Here is a 21,610-nt window from a genome sequence, read left to right on the forward strand (position 1 = left end):
CATTGGATTGCGGGTGGTATCCTGACGTGAGACTGACGTTTACGTTCAACTGAGACCAGAGAGACCTCCACACCCGGGACGTGAATTGGGGTCCTCGATCCGAGACTATGTCTTCGGGCAAACCATAAAATCTGAAGACCTGATTGAGCAAGGCTTGAGCAGTCTCCCATGCTGTGGGAAGTTTGGGAAGCGGGATGAGGCGGCATGACTTAGAGAATCGGTCAATGATGGTGAGAATCACGGTGTTATGGTGAGAAGGTGGCAAGTCGGTCATGAAGTCGACGGCCAGATGGGACCATGGTCTCTCTGGGATGGGCAGGGGCTGGAGCAGACCGGCAGGGCGTTGTCGTAGGGATTTGGTTTGGTTGCAAGTGACACATTCCTTGACGAAGGTTAGAATTTGTTGAGACATGGAAGGCCACCAGAATTTGTTGAGGACGAGTTCCCTGGTCGCCTGGACGCCGGGGTGGCCGGCACTGGGATTTTCGTGGATGAGTGTCAGTATACGATGTCGTAGGGCAGCAGGGACGTAGGTCAATCCCGGAGGACAGTCCGGAGGAGTAGGATCCGTGGCCAAGGCCTCAGTGATCTCGGCCATGATGTCCCATTGCACGGGGGAGACGATCTGAGAGGTGGGAATGATGGTGGCCGGAGAGGTGTCTGATTGCGATAAGTCGTATTGGCGGGAAAGGGCGTCCGCCTTACCATTCTTGGACCCGGGCCGATAGGTTATGGTGAAGAGAAACCTGGAGAAAAATAATGACCATCTGGCCTGACGAGCATTGAGACGTTTGGCGGTTCTCAAGTACTCCAAGTTCTTGTGGTCGGTCAGGATGAGGAAAGGTATGGTCGAGCCCTCCAACCAGTGTCTCCACTCCTCCAGGGCCGCTTTCATGGCCAACAATTCTCTGTCCCCAACATCATAGTTACGTTCCGCGGGAGTGAGTTTGCGGGAGTAGTAAGCACACGGGTACAGTTTCTCTGGGGTTCCCTGGCGTTGAGACAGGATAGCTCCGATGCCTGTGCTGGAGGCGTCCACCTCCACGGTGAATTGACGTTGGGGGTCTGGGTGTCTCAGAATGGGCGCTGAGGTGAACCGAGCCTTCAGGTCCTGGAACGCCTTCTCGCAGAGCGGAGACCATGCCAGCTTGTGGGATCCACTTCCACTACGAGTGAGGGAAGTTAGGGGGGCTGCCACTTGACTGAAACCCCGGATGAATCTCCGATAGAAGTTGGCAAACCCCAGGAAACGTTGGAGGTCTTTGACGGTTTGAGGACGGGGCCAATGTAGCACGGCGGAAACCTTGCTATCATCCATCGTGACTCCCTCAGCCGAGATGATGTATCCGAGGAAGGAGACGGTGGAGAGGTGGAAGGCACACTTGGGAAGTTTGGCGTACAGCTGATTTTGGACTAGTCTCTGGAGTACTGCCCGTACGTGTTGGATGTGTTCCGATAGGGTGTCAGAGTAGATCAGTATGTCATCAATGTAGACTATGACACACTTGTTGAGCATGTCTCGGAACACGTCGTTGATAAGGGCCTGAAAGACAGAGGGACTGTTGGACAGACCGAAGGGCATGACCAAATATTCGTAGTGGCCAGTCGTTGTGGAGAAGGCCGTCTTCCACTCATCCCCTGCCCGGATGCGAACGAGGTTGTAAGCGCACCTCAGGTCGAGCTTGGTAAAGATGCGGGCAGTGCGGAGTTGTTCCAGGGCTGAGGGCACCAAGGGTAGGGGATAACGGTACTTGGTTGTAACTTCGTTGAGGGCTCGGTAATCGATGCAGGGACGTAGGGATCCATCCTTCTTCTTTACAAAGAAGAAGCCCGCAGAGGTGGGTGAGGTGGATGGTCGGATGAACCCCTTGGCGAGTTCCTCGTCGATGTATTGCTGCATACTTAGAGTTTCGGGTTGAGACAGGGGGTATACACGGCCCTTGGGGAGTGTGGCTTCAGGTAGGAGTTCGATGGCACAATCCGTGTCCCGATGAGGTGGTAGCTGGGTGGCCCGGGATTTGCTGAACGCCGATTGGAACTCCCAGTAAACCTCGGGGAGGCCCTGCGGGGGATGGCTTTCAGGTTGGGGAACTGGCACCACGTGATGGTTCCTCTGTGGGGTTTTTAGACACCGCTGGAGACAAGATTGGGACCACTGGGTGATGTCTCGATCCCTCCAGGAAATTTGTGGATCGTGGAGTGTGAGCCAGGGGTGGCCAAGGATAATGGCGTGGTGAGGTGATTGGGTGACGTGGAGCTGGATGGTTTCAGTGTGCATGGAGCTGGTGATCAGTGTGATGGCCTCAGTGATGTGGTAGATCCTTCCAGCGCCTAGTGGTCTTCCATCCAGGGCTGCCACCGCCATAGGAGGGTCACATGGAACAAGAGACAAGCGATGGCGATTAGCAAAGTCTTGGTCAATGAAGTTACCGGCCGCCCCTGAGTCAATAAAGGCCTGAGTTTTGATGTGGCGGCCGTGGACTATTAAGCACACATCCAACAACAGAGAGGGTGACAATGAGGTGTGGCTTACCCGAGGGTCGGTGGTTCTTGGTGGACGAGCAGAACATTGTGCTCGGAAGTGACCAGATTGACCACAGTAGAGGCATAAACGATTTCTCCTCCTCCTCTCGCGCTCCTCATCCGAGAGGCGGGAAAATCCCACTTGCATGGGTTCCTCCTGGGTATGAGCTGAAGACTGGGGTGAGGCAAGAGGGAATCGTGGTTGGCGACTCCTGCGAGAGCGGAGTAGATGATCCAGTTTGATCGCCATCTCCATGAACTCCTCCAAAGTCTTGCTCTCATCCCGACAAGCGAGCTCAGCCTGCAGGTCCGTGCGAAGCCCTCGGCGGAACATGGCCTTCAGTGGTTTTCCCTCCCAGCCCGCCTGGGCTGCTAGCGTGCGAAAGGTGAGAGCATAATCCGCAGCGGTGGAAAATCCCTGACGAAGTTTTAGTAATTCCTCCTCAGCCTCCTTGCCATCCTCAGCGTGATCGAACACCTCCCGAAACTTGGTGAGAAAGTGCTGATACGAGGGGAAAACCATCTGTTGCCCCTCCCACAAGGCCGTTGCCCAGCTCAAGGCCTTGCCGGTGAGAAGGTTGCAAACAAAGGAAACCTTGCCATCCTCCGTCACCGAGCCTGGCGGCAGGGAGTTGACATAGATGGCACACTGCATGAGAAAGCCCTTGCACTTGCCTGGAGAGCCGTCGTACTTCTCTGGAAGTGCCAGGCGTGGGGCGTGCACTCCCGTGGTGAAGACTGCGGGAGGCGGCACGATGGGGGCTGAAGTGGAAGGAATCGATGCAGTGGCGCTTTGTGACGCCGCTTGAGTGAGTGACCGCATAGACCGCACCAGCTCCTCAGTCATGGTGGTCAGCCGATCCAATTGTTGGTGATGCACAGTCAACAAAGAGGCTTGCCGAGTCACTTCAGTCACCACTTGGTCTAAAGCCGCTGGATCCTGAGTTGGCGAAGTCTTCTGTAACAAGGAGTCAGAGACATTCGGATCCATTTGCAAGGCTTTATTTAGAGTCGTCAACAGGCCTGAATAATCACCAGAAAACAGGAACAACGTAGGTAATCCGGAAAACAGTTCAGTAAACAGGCAATGGTCGCAATGGCAGGAAGCAGGAATCGTAAACGAGGTACACAGTCCAGAGTCATACACAGGTAATCCAACACAGATATAAACGCTTAGAATTATGACCATTAGGAACGATAAGACTTCGCGAAGAACAAGAGAAAGTCCGCGCCTTATAAAGGCGATCCCTGATGAGAGAATGAGCCACAGCTGTGATGGAAAAGTACTGGGTCCGTGAGGGAAAAGAGTCCGGGCGGAACTAATATTCGGGAGAAGGTTCCCGCTGTGTTCGGTCGGAAAGGGCCACAGAGGCGCTATTGGTGACACATTGCATCTTCTTAACTGTGTAAATGAACTATATATTTCTTTTTAAAGTTACAAAAGTGATTTAATCAAGAGCAGAAAGAGATTTTCTCTCTTTTGTTGTTTGATTAACATGAATGACAGACAGCAGGAATATTAGACTGCTGTCACTTTAAGAGCTACCAGGATCCAATATACAGTTGAGGTCAAAAGTTTACATCTCCCTTTGAGAATCTGCAAAATATTAAATATTTTCCAAAATAAGAGGGATCATACAAAATGCATGTTATTGTTTATTTAGTACTGACCTGAATAAGAAACTTCACATAAAAGATGTTTATATTTGAATTTATAAAAATGACCCGTTCAAAAGTTTACATCCCCTTGATGGTTGTTCATGAGTCCGTTGTTTGTCCTGAACAGTTAAACTGCCTGCTGTTCTTCAGAGAAATCCTTCAGGTCCCCCAAATTCTTTGGTTCCAGCACTTTTGTGTATTTGAACCCTTTCCAGCAATGAGTGTATGATTTTTGAGATCCATCTTTTCACACAACAGGACAACTGAGGGACTCATATGCAACTATTAGAGAAGGTTCCAACACTTACTGATTCTTCAAAAGGAACAAAAAATATCCATTAAGGGCCAGGGGTGAAAACTTTTGAAAAGAAAAAATAAAGGTGTGTACATTTGTCTTATTTTGCCTAAAAATCATATTTTTTTCATTTAGTACTGCCCTTCAGAGGCTACAGAAGAATAAGTTATATTTACCCTGATCTTCAAATTCAAAAAGTTTTCACTCCCCGGCTCCTAATGCATGTTTTTTTTTTCTTTTGGAGCATCAGCGAAAAGATTCATTTGCACCAAAACAATTTTGTTAAAAAAATAAAAATATTTCCAAGCTTATTTTAGTGCTCCTTCGGGTGCATTTGGACTTTTATGCATGTTTGCAGTATTTCTGAGAGTTGAATTAATTAATTTTGTTGACCTAGGACTCTTAGGTGGTTAGCGTTGACCACCTCGAGACTGCTTCCATCTGCATAATTACTGAGCAGGCATGGCCAAACAGGAGGAGAGGAGAGCAGTGTATTTACATAAATCTGCATATGTCACCTGCACAGCTGACTGCCTCTGACACCAGCGATGAGTCACCAGCCACACACCTGCAAACACTAACTCACAAACACACTGCAAATGCATTCAGCAGACAGACAGTAAGACTGCGCTCATTAGAACCTCTTCACTGCTGTTTGATGCACTTACAACCACACTTATATCAGTACAGGAATGGTTATGTTTCATTTTAAGGGTATAATGAAGTGTACTGCCATACTGAATTTAACTTACGTTGTGCTACCCATGTTCCCTACAAACTGAAGCAATTTTGTGGTGTAAACAACTCTATTTTATTCTGTCTCATAATCCCATAGCACTGGAATCTGCTTCTTCTATAAAATTCCTTACTGGGCTGTCACTATCATTTAAAAAAATAGTTCACCCAAAAATTTAAATCTTGTCATTATTTACTCACGCTCATGTCATACCAGACCTGTATACGTTTCTTTCTTATGTTGAACACAAAAGAAGAGATTTTGAAGAAGCAAACAGTTGTTGGTCTCCACTGACTTCCATAGCAGGGAAAGAAATCTTATGGAAGTCAATAGGGACCATTAACTATTTTATTACCAGCATTCTTTAAAATGTTGGCTTCTTAATTTTTTATTTTTTTTAAGAAATTTATACTTTTATTCACTATGGATGCATTTAACTGACCAAAAGTGACGATATTTTTTTTATAAACGCCGTTTAAACTTTTATTTCAGAAAATATTAAGCAGCACAGCCATTTTTAACACTGACAATAACAAGAAATGTTTTTTGAGCACCAAATCAGCTTTAGAATGATTTCTTAAGCCTGAAACTGAAGACTGGAGTAATGGATAAATGTTTTATAACATATTAAAAATTAAAAACAGTTATTTGAAATGTAATAATATTTCACTATATTGCTGTTTTGATAAGCATAAGAGACTTAAAAAAAACACCTGAACAGTATGTGTGTATACACACAAACGCTTTACATACAAATATCTATGAATCTATAAATACAAATGAGTTCACCTTGGCTAGCTTTTAGTGTAGCAACTGCACTACCTGCAAGGATTTTGAGCATACAGCTTGCAGCAAAAAAAGCCTCTTGAAAACCAAGTGTACTTCTTTGACTGAATGATCACGCTTTCGCAAACAAGCATGGTAATGCTTTGCTTATATTTTGGTTTACTAGGAAAGTTATTTGCACACATGTGCGAAGTTGTGCGCATAAGAGAGTGTGTTTGGTGTGTTGTGCTGTGCTGACAGGAGCATATTCAGGGTAATAGAAGTGCACACTGGTTACAGGGTGACTCAGTAAAGCGGAACTGAGCTCTGTCTCCATGTGCATGGATCGCTGGGTCCCTAGATGACAGAATGCCTCAGCGCCCTTCCCAATCGAAAAGAATAGAATAAAAAGATTGAAACTCCAGGCGAGATTGGCCAACTAGCTGAATTGGTGATAAAATATATATTTTTCCATTGGAAAAGTGGCACTTCTCATTGAATTTTTGGCCTGATGACGAAGCTTTCAGCTTGTTTCTTTGTCTGTCAGCGTAATGGTGTTGAGTGGTGTTCTATGTCGGTGTAATCATGTTCTGTAGCTTAAGTAAATTGAAATTCAAAGGGAACAATCTTTTGTAAGGACTGCCGCCACTTGCACTGTTCTAATTACATGGATCAATGGCTCCCCCCAAACACAAAAACTTGGAACACAGCGGTCAAACCACCTCCAAATCGGTGGCTGTGTGCAAACTCAACAGTCATGCCCAGTCGCACACACAAACACAAACGTTCACAAAAAACTCAACGTCACGCAAACTGCAGCATCCGCAGTACTGTCTTGGCAGACTACGGTGCCCATTCTTCCTTTTTTAGCTGTGCAACCTGTTGACACGACTGTCAATTTGGGAAGAGGAGACGGAAAAGAAAGGCACTTTGGCAGAGATGCTAGATTCCCACTGGGGCACGAAACGGTGCCAGCTAGACATTACTGCTGATCCCACAGGAGTTGGAGAAAAGCTTGAAGACATTACTGTGCATCTCCGAGGAGACACGGTCCAGTGAATTGTGACAATCAAGAAGAACAGTTGTTTTGCTTTTCTGAACGAGGACTGACAATCATCGCAAGACTCCATGAGATCCCACAGAGCCTGATTAGCCAATCCAATCACTCCCACCATTCTCTTTCAGGTGACACTTCTTGGCTGGCATTTACAGCCTTAACCTTCAATGTACTTCAACAATGCATTGATAAATGTTAATTATTAGGTCTTAAATGTGATAATGTCCCAACATGCTCCTCATCAAATCCTGGGTTATTCTCTTAGTGCATCTTTTTCTAAAAACAAAAAGTACTTAAAAACTATTAATTGTAATATACAAACACAGGTAACGGCAACGGCATACCAAAGTAACTTCTAAAAACTTCAAGTAGTCACAACCACATGTATTGTACAGAAGATTTTGTGCACAACTAGTCAAGAGTAACATCACAACCATTTGGACACTGGCAGCTTGGCTAAAATACCAGAAAAAAAGAAACACAGGTATGCCTTCACTGACTTAAAAACTTGAAATTTAAAAACTTTGACATTTAAAAAATTCATAAAAGGATAGATAGATGATAGAATGATTGATAAAACAGCATACGATGGAGAGAATGATCAATAGATAGATTGATAGATCATTTGAGCTATAAATGGATTGCATGACAGTTCAACCAATAGATAGAATGGTCAGTAGAACGGTCGATAGATAGAACACTTGATAGCTAGGCAAAACAATCTACTGATAGACAGAACAAACAATTGACAGAACAGACAGAATCTGTAGGATAATCGATCGAGTGATAGACCGAACGATTGCTAAGAAAAATGGCAGAACGATTAGACAATAGATAGAACAAACAGTCAACAGAACAACTGGTAGAATGATCAAATGATAGTTTGAATGAACAATCGAATGATAGATAGCTAGATGATCGATAAACATATCAACGGAACGATAGATCAACCAATACCAATACAACCAATAACAAACTATCGATAGAACAATTGGTAGAATGATCGATTGAGCAATATATAGACAGAAAGATTGATAGAACGAATGGTAGAATTATCAGTCTATAGATGGAACAAATGCTCGATAGAACAATTGATCAATAAATAGAACAAATCATCGAGCAATTGATAGAATGAACGACTGAGCGATATATAGAATGAGCAATCAACCAATAGATGGAACGATCTGTAGAACGAATCGATAATTGAACAATTGATTGATAGCTAAAACAATCTATTGGTAGATAGAACAAACAATCGATATAATTATTTGGTAGAATGTTTGAATGAGCGACAGATAGACAGAATGATTAACAGGATGATAGAAAGATCAGTCTATAGATAGAACAAATGATCGATAGGACAATTGGAAGAACTATCGATCAACAGAATGAACAGATAGAGCAAACAAACAATAGATAAATCAAACGATCGAATGATAAAATGAGTGAATGAATAGATAAAATGAACAAATGATGGATGGATGAACAAGGGGATGATTAATAGATAGAATGGTAGATCGACCGAACGATACATTGATTGAAGGACAGATCTACCAATAGATGGAACGATTTGTAGAATAATTGATAAATTGAACAACTGACTGATAGCTAAAACCATCTAATGGTGGATAGAACAAACAATCGATAGAACGATTGGTAGAATGATCAGATGAGCGATAGATAGACAATGATTGATAGGTAGAATGGTAGAAAGATCAGTCTATGGATAGAACAAATTATCAACAGAACAATTGGAAGAATGATCAATCAATAGAATGAACAGGTAGAACAAACAAATAATAGATTAGAGAAACAATTGATCGAATGATGGAATGAACAAATGATGGCTGGATGGATGGATAAACAAGGGGATGATTGATAGATAGAATGATAAATCGACTGAACGATACATTGATTAAAAGACAGATCAACCAATAGATGGAACGATCCGTAGAATGGTCAATAAATTGAACAACTGATCGATAGCTAAAACAATCTAATGCTAGATAAAACAAACGGCCGATAGTGTTGGGCGATATGCTCAATTTTCATATCGCCCTATCGTCAGCCTGAGAGATCGCCGATACACGATACTATCGTGCTATTTTAATTAATTATCTATGTACTAAATTCCTTATTCGTTTTGTAAAGGTAGACTTTTCTCTTGACATATGATTAAGTTGTGCATGTACAGAGCGCTGACTGTAGATCTGCCGGAGTTGTTCAAGTTACTTTCGGTTTCATTCTCTGCTATCGTCAGTGAGTGAGTTGTAAATGTGCGTGCCAGAATGTAAATGAATGAATCTTTCTTTACCCGTCATATTGCTATAATGTTACCGCTGTATGTCTGACCGTTATCATGAGGGTGATGTTGTAGTTCAGTTCATATTGAATGCGGAGAAGTGATGCGCGTGTAATTCACGTGCGTATGTTTAGCGCCATTTGATCGCATCGTAATTCTAATTAACGCCTATAGACGTTACTGAGATGAATGTTTATGTTTACTATATACAGACTGATTATGATACATCGTAATTAATTCAGCCTGAACCAGGTTTTACTACCTCTGTTATCCTAATGACTGCAATGCAAATATAATATAACACTCCCTTTAGAATCAGTTAATCTACCACCGTACTGTATGATGAAAATCTCCCATTCTCACTGCACGAGGTGCGTTAAGGCGCTGTGGCCTCTCTATGCGTGTGTTTATACCGCGGCAAGTTTTCTGAAGCATCCTAGAACAGACTCTCTGTGCTGCATTGATAAAGTTAAGTTCTTTGTTGACGGATAATAATAATAATCGTCTAACTATCGTCAAAGGCATCAGCAACAGGCGATATCTCTGACTATCGTCGATACACGATACTATCGTCTATCGGCACAACCCTAACGGCCGATAGAACAATTGGCAGAATGATTGAATGAGCTATAGATAGACAGAATGATTGATAGGACAAATGGTAGAAACATCAGTTTTGGATAGAACAAATGATCGAAAGAACAATTGGAAGAACGATAGATCAATAGAATAAACAGAAAGAACGAACAAGCGATAGATAAAACAAACGATCGAGTGCTAGACAACAAACAATCAAGTGAAAGATGGCTGGCTGGATGAACGGATGGACAAGGGGATGATCGATAGATAGAATGATAGGTTGATTAAACGATACATCAATTGAAGGATAGATCAACCAATGAATGGAACGATCTGTAGAACAGTCGATAAATTGAACAACTGATCGATAGCTAAAACAATCTAATGGTAGATAGAACGATTGACAGAATGATTGATAGGATGAATGGTAGAAAGATCAGTCTATGGATAGAACAATTTTTTGACAGAACAATTGGAAGAACGATCGATCAATAGAATGAACAGAGAACAAACAAACAATAAATAAAACAAACGATCAAGTGATAGACAACAAACAATCAAGCTATACATAGAATGAACAACTGATGGATGGATGGATGGATGGACAGACAGACAAGTGGATTAGTTGTTTAAGCACATTACATCAATTTCAAGCAGTTAAACCCATTCAGGATATTTCGTGGACCAGTTATGAATATCAAGCTTAGCTGTTCTCCTCCACTACTACTATCTCTCATGACTTCTTGCCTGTTTTCCACAATCAGGGATCAGTGTAGTACAACCACCTCACACTTATATTCCATCCTGCTTGAGTGAAGCTACTGTCTGCCTGCTCTCACTGCAGCACTGACCTATGCAGCACGTTTGGTCCCCTGTCTGATTACTATTCACATGCAGTACAGGACCTCTGGACATCTCTGAGGTGAACACCACATAGCGGATTGCATTTTTTCAGTTTATTTTATTCATTTCTCATGTTAGGTTCGAGGGGTGGGTGGATTACGACTCCACCAGGCAACGCATTGTTTATGATTCATCTGAAAAACTGATTAATATGTTGTTGCTCTCAAAACACTCATGGTGGTGCCTTTTTCATGCAAGGCAGTGTATGAGTATCCTGTGGGGACGTACATGCTTAATGTGTAATTAGACTGTAATTTCATTAATCACTCTGATTCTTGGGGGTCTCAGGAGAGTTTCATTGTGCGAACGTGGAGACCTGTGAGGAAACGACTCCTTTATTAGCACTTCTCGCTTTCTGCTTTTCTTTTTCGGCTGTCATCGTTACGAGTGTTGGGCACTCTAAAGTTTTTGGATAATCTGTCTTAACCGCCTCAGATAAATATGATGCAGACAGAAAATGTCTGGATGGCGGTGGCGTCTGCCAGAATCTTGATGTGAATTTTTATGCAGAAAGTTTTACGCAGCTGCAGCCGTTGCGAGCAGCAGCCACTGGAAGAGACTAGAATCACAAAGGCTTTGTAAACATCCTCGCAATCAAACAGAATAATTTATGAGCACCAGCACATCATTTTGATGTTTTGCTTGGACACTGGAGCCTTTATTTCTTTTCTTTTTTTAATAAACGAAAAAGTATTGTGAATGATAATGAGAATAATGAACAATCAACTTTCACCCGAGGCCCTCGAGAACTGTTCTTTCTCCAGCTGGCGTACACATGTGGCTCAGACAGCCTTGGTGTGCGAAATAGAGAAAGAGAGAGGCAAGAGAAAGCCAAAAAAACACAAATTCCACAACCAAATCTGAAACCTCTCATTCACAGATGATGACATCATTGCCGTACCTTGCAGCAGAGGAACGTCTTTGAGGAACCCTCCACTGTACTCCACCTGGTAATCCTTCTCCTGAAATCCCGGTACACATTCAGTCTTCTCTTCCTCTTCCTGCGCTCCAGTGCATGCAACCTGAAACAGAAAGAAAGATTTCCATTAGAATACTGAATTTTTTTATTGTAGACACGCTCTGAGTGAGCTGTAAACAGTCCGCCATTGTTTCGACGCAGGAGCAGGGCAAGACAAGAATGCCTTCTAAGCGACGGAGGTGTTTTATTGTTGGATGTAATAATGAACATAGCAGTCATTATTTACTCCCAATATCTGAGCCATTGAAGACGCAGTTATTTCCTTTTGTTTTTGAAGGGAATGCACCCCCCGATCTATATAAATGCTTCTATGTTCACGTGAATCATTTGATGCCGCTTCACCTACAGAAGAAGTCAGTATAAGGTTTTTTTTATATATATTTGCAAATCACCTAATAATGTGTTAGTTAGCAAGTTCCGTGGCTAAATGCAGCCCAAGTTAACAGTCTCAGAGAATGGCTCGTCACCCCATGGAAGAGAGGGGCGGGCTTAGCATAGCTTATTAGCATTTAAAGAGTCATGCATCAAAATGGTTCGCTGTGAACAATGTAAAAAGGGTGTTGTTTTACACCACCATTGAGAAATTTTGAACAAAGTATGGTATAGACTTTTCATTAAAACCTTAAAGAATCATTTTAACTTGTGGAAAATGGACATCCGATTACCCCTTAAAAATGTAAACCCCAATTAAAACTGCACCCACAACTACTAAGTCATCAAGACCAATTGTTAAGACTTCGAAAAGAAATAAATAATTATTTAATAAATACGGAAATTAAAATCAAAGTAATAATAGCAGATTATATATATAGTATCAAATTGATTTTACATTGTATTAAATTAATTTTTCAAGCAAAAGTGTAAGTGCAAATACATTTTAATTATTTGAAATGAGTTCAAGCCTTCCTCCTAGAACTTACTGGTGAGCCAAAAAGTCAAGTGAACATTTTGGACTTTAAAGGGGATCAATGAGTTGAAGGTCCAAATTCCAGTTTCAGTGCAGTTTCAAAGTGAGCATTTGTGGTTAAAAAGTATATATATTATAATTTTTTTAAAGAAAATGACTGACTCAAAATCTGTCTTCCTTATGCTAAATTATAATTTTTGTTTTGTTTTTTTTAACTCTACTTAGCATGGGTAGAAAAAGTGTCATCATTCTACATTATATAGATATTATGTAGCCTTCCCTCTTTTCAGCACTGTGCTTGTCTTTTGTCATCTGGTTTGTATTTCCACAGTGTGAAGGTAAGGTCATAAGAATTTATGAATGAAACACTCGTTTTCAAATCTTCCCAGTCCACTGACATTTGTAATGACATCCACTTCGAACATTACAATCCACATATTAACTTTTGATAACAATAAGTAAAGACAAAATTCTAAAGATGTTTGCAAACTTGGTTCTCCGAGGCATAAGGTCTATACAATTCAAAAAGCAGAACACCTTAAATTTCTGATCTTCCACGTTTGTATCTGCATGATAGAAGTGAATTCACCTTTGTCCCTTGTTAAAACATTCACAAATACAATCTCTCTCTAGTCACAATACTAAACAAATGTAACTAGACTTGCATATGCACAGTGCCAACATTCAGTGCACTTTTTTTGCTTTCAATATTTCCTCAGTACTGAACTAGGTACATAGTCAAGGTTTTCTATGTAAAGGATTTATACAAACTGATTTTGTCTTGTTTATTACATCTTTTGAAAGAGCAGAAAAACCTCTTTTTCCTGTTCTTAGTTCAAAACAACCTCAACTGAACTGCTAAAGCAAGTGTACTACTGACCAAATCTCAAGCATTGCCATTCAAACAGATCAACAAGTCCATTTTCTGTCGGCCCTACAATGACTAAATGCTGCTTTTACGGCGAGCAAGAGCACAGTGATTCTGCTAAGGGCTTTTCTGGTCAATTATACCAATTTTAGGTTGCCTGTCACTTAGGAAAGCAAAGCTTGTCCTCATTAAGAATTAAAGGTAATCATCCAGCTTTTAAAACTCAGAGGAAATTGCTGTTTTGTGGCTTTTAGGTCGATGGTAGATGGAAAGGTTTTCAAGATGGCTCTTCCCTTTTGTAAGGACCAGCCAGCCATGCAGCACTGAGGTTTCTGTCCATCTTCCTCTTTTACTTCCAGCAACATTATTACTCTTTCACACCTATTTTTGCTCTCCATCAATCACCTTTTCAGCTGGAGGGAAGCAGGGATTCTTTCTGACAATGACACACCCCGCATGCCATCCTTGAATATACAGCCCTGTTCTTCATCTCAGTTCTACATAGTACATAACAACTCTAGACACACAGACGGAATTTCAGAAATCCGCTCAAGAGGTCCTTCCCAGGGAATACATTCAACACAGATTCAATACATCAGAAACACAGAGCATAAATCATCAGCAGTGCTGTCTAAAACGTAAATATTTTAGATTAGATAACCCATTCATGAATAATGAAGGTCTGGGCTTCGTTTTCTCCCTTTGTGATTTAGTAAAAACCAACGCTTTCTTCACAATCATTCTTTATGAAAGGATATGCACAATCACACAGTTGCTTTGAAGCTAAAAAAAAGCTATTCTTCCTAACTTGAAAGAAAAAAGCATTAGTGTACACAGGGTCGGCTAGCCATTAAAGACAATATAGGATATATATCAGTCCTAGGTGATTAATTGGAGTTTAAAAGACAATTAATATTCAATAATATTATCAAATAGTATGCTTGAATCTGAAGATATGCAAAAACTAGGAAAAACTATGAATTAATTATGAATGATTATTAGCCGGGGGGGGGGGGGGGGGTGGTATCAGGGTAAATTCAACTTATTTTGTCTTCTGGAAATCATGTAGCTATCTTCCGTAGCCTCTGAAGGGCAGTACTAAATGAAAAAAAAAATGATATTTAGGCAAAATAAGAAAAATGTACACATCTCCATTCTGTTCAAAAGTTTTCACCCCCCAGCTCTTAATGCATCGTTTTCCTTTTGAAGCATTAGTGCGCATTTGAACCTTCTGTGATAGTTGCATATGAGTCTCTCAGTTGTCCTCAGCATGAAATGATGGATCTCAAAATCATACAGTTATTGTTGGAAAGGATTCAATTACACAAAAATGCTGGAAAACCAAAGAATTTGTGGAACCTGAAGGATTTTTCTGAAGAACAGCAAGTACTAAATAAACAATAACATGCATTTTGTATGATCCCTCTTATTTTGGTAAAATAGTTAACATTTTGCAGATTCTGAAATGGGGGGTGTAAACTTTTGACCTCAACTGTAAATTCTTCTTAACTTTCTATTTAATCAAACAATCCTGAAAAGAAAAACATGGCAGCGGCTACTTGTGATAGATGCTATTTACACTATGTAAAAAAGTAGTATTTTCTTTGCAATAATAGTAGTTACATGCTAATTAGACTACTTAGTGCAAATAGTGGCAGATTTCTGCACCTCAGTATTGCAGCACTTTATTAAACAATATGCAATAATAACGTATTGAGTGTAAATTATAATTTTTATTCAAATTATTAAATGGATGCCACTTTAGGACTATAAAGCCCTACACCTACCCCTAACAATAAACATCTGTGAGGCACTTTTTGATTATTTTCTTAAAAATAATATAAAATAAATGCCTTTTCGATGTGATATGCAGTGTAAAAAGGAAGAAGAACGAGTTTGGCATAATTGGCGGATTCAAACTCGACTGGAACTGCTGTTTAACAGGCGTCTTTTGCAATGTTGTCTAACCCTACCACATGTAGGTAGGTGGAGTTAGTGTAAATTGCCTCTGCCAAAAAGGAAAAAAATACTTTTATGCTTAATTTCAGTACAGAAAGTGCATATTCAAGGCATAGACATTCAATAAAATGCCTTGGATATCTGTCTTTCCAAGCTTTTGTGGCTTTGTTCAGCCAGTGTGTGTTTCACTGAGGTCTCTTTAGCTGATATTGAAGCTAATATCCAAGTCAATTATAGCAGATCAGTCAAAAATGTCGAAGTGGTGGTTTGATTTGCTTTGCAGAGTTGGAAAGCGTAGGACGGCAAGGGCCTTGTAAGGAGCCAGCTGGGACGCAGAATGCACATTACGATGTCAGCTCTCAAACAGCTGCTGCACCTCACTGTGTGTTCAGATGAGCGGCCTGGATATGAGATTGTGTGCTTCTGCACTGTCACTACCTTCAAATCCCTTGAAAGAAGAATTCATGCCACGGAGCTTCAGCGTTAGGGAGCTTCAAGCATGTTATTACTACAGCAATTCAGAGTTTCAAGGAAAAACTGCAGCTGAAAAAAAAAGCCATTTGCGATCGCACACTCAGCACTACGGCACTGAGTTTTCTTTGACGTTTCCCCTAGGATACGACATGGACAGAAAAAAAATGGAGAATCTCAGCACTGTGTATTTTGAGGGGAAAATAAATGCTTATTTTAGCTTATTTTTTAGATTTAATGAGCCAAATCTGACAAAAGTGCTGTGTTTACTGAAATGGAAAAAATACTATCATTCTTGTCCTACAGGTTAATTTGCTGCTAAAATAGCGCTGCCCACAGTGACGTTAAGATAGCACTATGCAGCCTCTTGTTAAACTCACAAAGGCATACTCTGCTTTATCTCCGATTTAATGACAAATACATCTGGGGGTTAAGGGCACCGTTTCCAAACAAGGTCCCCACTCTTTATGGTTGTTTCTCTTCAACCCACTGCTTCTTCAGTCCTCCAGGAGTTCTCTTAATGGAGTTTCTCATAAGAGAACAGAAGCTAGTTTAGTTACTCAAGAAACTCAATGACTTTTCTGACCGCATACGAAGCAAATATTCTTAGAATTGCCTCAGCGGGGCAGAGATAACATTGCATATAAGACAGCATGACAGAAATTTCTCCAATCAGCATGGTGAACATCCATCCAGACAAAAAATGTCAGAGCAGATATTATCACAGGGCGCCTGGGCACATGTTTGCCCTCTCTCGGAACAAAAAGAGAATAAAATGATAAAGAAATAAAGATGAGAAGGAAAGAAAAGCCTGGACATTAATTATGTTGTGTCCTTCAAACTGCCCGAGGCACAAATCAGCAAAGTGTCAGCGAAAAAGTAGACAGTACTTGTAAAAGTTTAACAGGGTGTTAAAGGGGAATTCAAACAGGACTTCTTGCATTTTCCTGGAAAGTTTTTTAATTGTTGATCAAGGTAAATGTGCTCAAGAACAGGTGTTTGCAAACTTTTTATGCCAAGGACCCCAAATATGATGATTAATAGGACTCCTTAATAGGACTCCTTAATAGGACAAAAATCTATTTAAACTGTGTGAGAAACATACTCTAGATATATATATATATATATATATATATATATATATATATATATATATATATATATATGTATTCAGAACGGAAAACAAATAACGTGTTCTGGTAAAATAACGCGAGTCACTAAAGGGACATGATTAGCTGCAAGTTAGCCTGTTACATTACAGTACATACAATTTCACTTACCACATAAACAGAGTAGAGAGATGATTGAAGACAATGGCGAATTATTTGCCTATCAGGGCTATAGAGTGCGAATTGCACTGTAGGGGGCGAGAACGAGTCTTCAACCTGTGTGTATGCCTACTGTGAAATTACCACATCAAACGAGACGTGCTAACATGGATATTATTATTTATATTATTATATATTATATTATTATCATTTTTTTATTAAATTCAGTAATAAATAAAAAATATATTTAAATGAACTTTGTATATATATATTACACTAAACATTAATAAAGGTTAAAAATTATGCTTACTGAAAATAATTATAATGTAATGTTCCATGTACCTTTCTTGTGGCCCATTTTGAAAAACTTGTAGTCCTATGAATAATGAATAGTTGATCACTTTTCAAATGCTTTGTCAAGGTAAAAAATTACTTCTGACATGCAGTGCAGCAGATCAATACCAGATATAAAATGTAAAAACAAGAAAATAAAATAAATAATTCAATAAATGTGATTAATTACGAGTCAGGATAATTAATATGTAACCCTGGACCACAAAACCAGTCTTAAGTAGCACAGATATATTTGTAGCAATAGCCAAAAATACATTGTATGGGTCAAAATTATTGATTTTGCTTTTATGCCAAAAATCATTAGGATATTAAAGTCCCCCTGAAATCAAAATTAAAGTTTTTTGGCTTTTAGTATGAATATATTATCCTTAAGATTATCTATAAGCTAGTGTGCTTCAAAACAACGACAAAATTCACGTTTACAAGATATGGGCATTCAAAACTTACAGTCACGTCACTTCCGCCAATATGAATCAACGATTTTGATGACATCACCGTGCACTTCAGTTTCTCATCAAACGTTCTGTCCAATCAAATGCTCTCTAGAGTCCGTATTGTCCCGCCCCTACACAGAGACGCAATACACGGAGCAGATCATCGACATGTACTGAACTACACAGCCTCAGCATGATTATGAGTTTCATATTGAATCTGTGGGGTAATTTATTAGTCTGTGGCTGTCATAAACTACAAATGCGGCTTTACCGAGCTTAACGGCTCTGGCCCGAAGAGATATAAATGTCGGGCTGGGCGATATGTTTTTATTTCAGTTAAAAGCACGTCACAACATAGAATAACACTGTGTGTTTCAAGGCACTTCAGTGGACCTTTAAGTTAAGATTTGTAAATGTCCCACCATAAACATATCAAAATGTAATTTTTGATTAGTAATATGCATTGCTAAGAACTAAATCTGAACAACTCTAAAGGTGATTTTCTCAATATTTAGATTTTTTGCGCCCTCAAATAGTTGTATCTCGGCCAAATATTGTACTATCCTAACAAACCATACATCAATGGAAAGCTTATTTATTCAGCTTGCAGATGTGTAAATTGACCCTTATGATGGTTTTGTGGTCCAGGGTCACATATCTTGACATGTGTATTAAAAGCACCAACAAACGCACCTTATGTTCAATACTGTTGCATTCTGTCTAATTCCTAGAAAGCATCCTGTGTGAGCGGTTACACAGTGTGCATGACATCCAATGGGAACACAGAGAAATGAGGTAAGAGTGCATGTGCGGCCATGCTCATAGAAACGTGTGGCCTTGTTTGATGTGACAAAAGAAAGCCAAGCACATGGGTATTGTGCCGGCCTGCCTTCATCTCCGCTGCGTGGCTGCTTACAGGGATACGGGCGTACAAAGCAAGAACACCACCTGCTGCCTTGCCTTGACTTATCCCCTCTCTCTCCCTCCCTCAAGAACACATGCTTTTCTTCTCCTCTGTCTGAACTGGAAAGCGTAATTGATTGCTTGGCATGTTGGTCACCTTATCAGTTCATTTCTGTGATACAGCTGTGTGGAGATTTCATTAGTTTCTAATAATTTGACTCAGCATGATTTCCTTATTAAACAAAACTAGAGCCGATGACACTGGTGAGCTGTGATCGAGGAGACAGGGGTTAGGAAATGACAATGTTCCCTGCTGGTCCGGAGAGAAAAACATTTAAATGTGCTTTTAGAAGTCTCCGCTTTTCTTTTAGGTCTTAGCGACAAAAGGGGGGAAATTAAATGGATAGTTCACTCAACAATTAAATTCTGTCAGCATTTACACACCCTCATGTCGTTCCAAACCTGTGGGACTTTTTCAATCCGTATAACACAAAAGAAGATATTTAAGACTGTTTTTTATGCAATTAATGGGGACTGAAGCTTTCAAGCTTTGAGAAAGCACACAAAGCAGCATAAAGTGACATGAACATTTAACTATGAACTATATTTCAATTATTCTGATATTTAGCAAGGCATTCGACAGATGGGCCACCAGTGGACTGTTAACTACTGCAACTTTTTGTACATTTGTACAATTAACAGATGCTACACAGTACATATAAGAGTAAAAGTAATGTAAAATGCAGCATGAGTATGGAGACAGACATATTTCCATCTTGCTTTCCAGAGGACAGAAATACAGAATAAATGAGTTAAACATTGATTTAACCAGTTAGTTGAAGTGAATCTCTTTAACAGAGGACTGCTTCTCTAATCTTGGCTTTCGCCTTCTTTGACTTCTAATCTTTTTTATTTGCACTAACAAGCTTCTTCGAACCACAACCTATAAGTACGATTGATACGTTATGTGTACATTTTCAAGTGAGTGCTCAAAATAGGTTTTTGTGCTAAAATGTGATGTATAGTGCAGCTTTAGGTTTCCAGGTAAACCATGATATTACTGTCTTAGTGAAATAGTTCTGATAATTCACTGTGAACCCAATATTTTCTAAGAACGTGTCGATTAATGTAGAATGTTGTTGTTCTAATTACTTCCTTTAATAATAAAGAATGTAACAGGCATATTTTGGATTACAAACTGTGTTGTTTCAGTAGTTAGTCATGTTAGCACTTGGCTAACATATCCACAATTATTGTTTTTTATGTATTTACAGTTTAGCAGCTAAACTTTAGCTGTGGGCACGATTCGTTTGCATAAGTGTTAAACAATATGTTTTTATGTCATTATTTTAAGAATGGATTGAAGCACTATATTATTGTTTTATGTAAAAGTGCACCAGGGTTGCCAAGTTTTCACAACAAAACCGACCCAATTGCTACTCAAAACTAGCCTAATCGCGTTTCGAGGGCGGTCCCCTGTTAAAAATCGCATTCCGTGGTGTAATAAAATTGCATTTTTTGTCGGGGGTTTCCCCTAGTAAATTTGCATTCCATGGGCTAAATATGACATTATTGGTGTTGCTTTAACCCATGGACATCAAAAACAACCACGGACTTGGCAACACAGATGGTAGTGCTCGCTAACTTGCTCAAGTTCTCATCTCTGTGCCAATCACAACAGGCCTGGCCAGCTGACCAATCAGAGCAGAATAGGCTTATGGAGGAAGGGGTTTACAGATATTACGTTCAAAGCTGATTCAAACAAACTGTTTTGAAATCACAAATTACAAATGACTAAGTATATTTTGAGAAAATTACAATGTTTTCTGACCTTAGATGCATTTAAACTTGTTGTAGGGGACTTCAACACACAATTAGGACACTTCAAAAAACCATATGACCTGCTCTTTAACACAACTGTTGAGGGGAATAAATGCAGCAGGAATGTTACAATAATTTGAACCAGATCGGTTTGATTTGGAACTAATCATTCAGGCTGGTTTTGTAAACTGATTTAAGTAACTGAAAAGATCTTCAACATCTTTAACTCTTCTAAATATGTCAAGGGCAACGGCTCAGATTTCAGAGACTTAAGGAGATAGTTCATCCAAAAAATTTAAATTCTGTTATTAATTACTCACACTCATGTTGTTCCAAACCTTTAAGACCTTCGTTCATCTTTGGAATGCAAATGAAAATATTTTGGATGAAATCCAAGAGCTTTTTGACCCTGCATAGACAGCAACACAACTGACACGTTCAAGGCCCAGGAAGTTAGTAGAACATCAATAAAATAGTGGTTCAACCTAATGTTATAAAGCTACGAGAATGTTTTTTGTGAGCAAAGAAACAAAAACAACAATTTTTCAACAATTTCCATGACGCATGCGTCTTCAGACATGTTTACAAAGACTGTTTAATGTCGAAGATTGACACAGAAGAGAAGAAATAGTTGAACAAAGTCGTTATTTTTGTTTTCTTTGCGCACAAAAAGTATTCTCATAGCTTCATAAAATTACAGTTGAACCACTGATGTCACATGGACTATTTTATCGATGTCCTTACTACGTTTCTGGGCCTTGAAAGCGGTAGTACCGTTGCAGGGTCATAAAGTTATCGGATTTTATCAAAAATATCTTAATTTGTGC

General features: G+C 40.1%; 1 protein-coding gene across 1 annotated transcript in view; it reads right to left on the reverse strand.

The window, feature by feature from the left end:
• Nucleotides 1-21,610, reverse strand: part of cdh13 (cadherin 13, H-cadherin (heart)) — a 491,247-nt gene that overhangs the window by 315,348 nt on the left and 154,289 nt on the right. Inside the window, exon 2 of the mRNA XM_073850194.1 lies at nucleotides 11,721-11,841. Coding sequence (XP_073706295.1) covers nucleotides 11,721-11,841 — 121 coding nt within the window. The remainder of the gene's footprint in view (nucleotides 1-11,720; nucleotides 11,842-21,610) is intronic.

Source organism: Garra rufa, chromosome 11 (assembly GCF_049309525.1).
Source record: "Garra rufa chromosome 11, GarRuf1.0, whole genome shotgun sequence".
Lineage (NCBI taxonomy): Eukaryota > Metazoa > Chordata > Actinopteri > Cypriniformes > Cyprinidae > Garra > Garra rufa.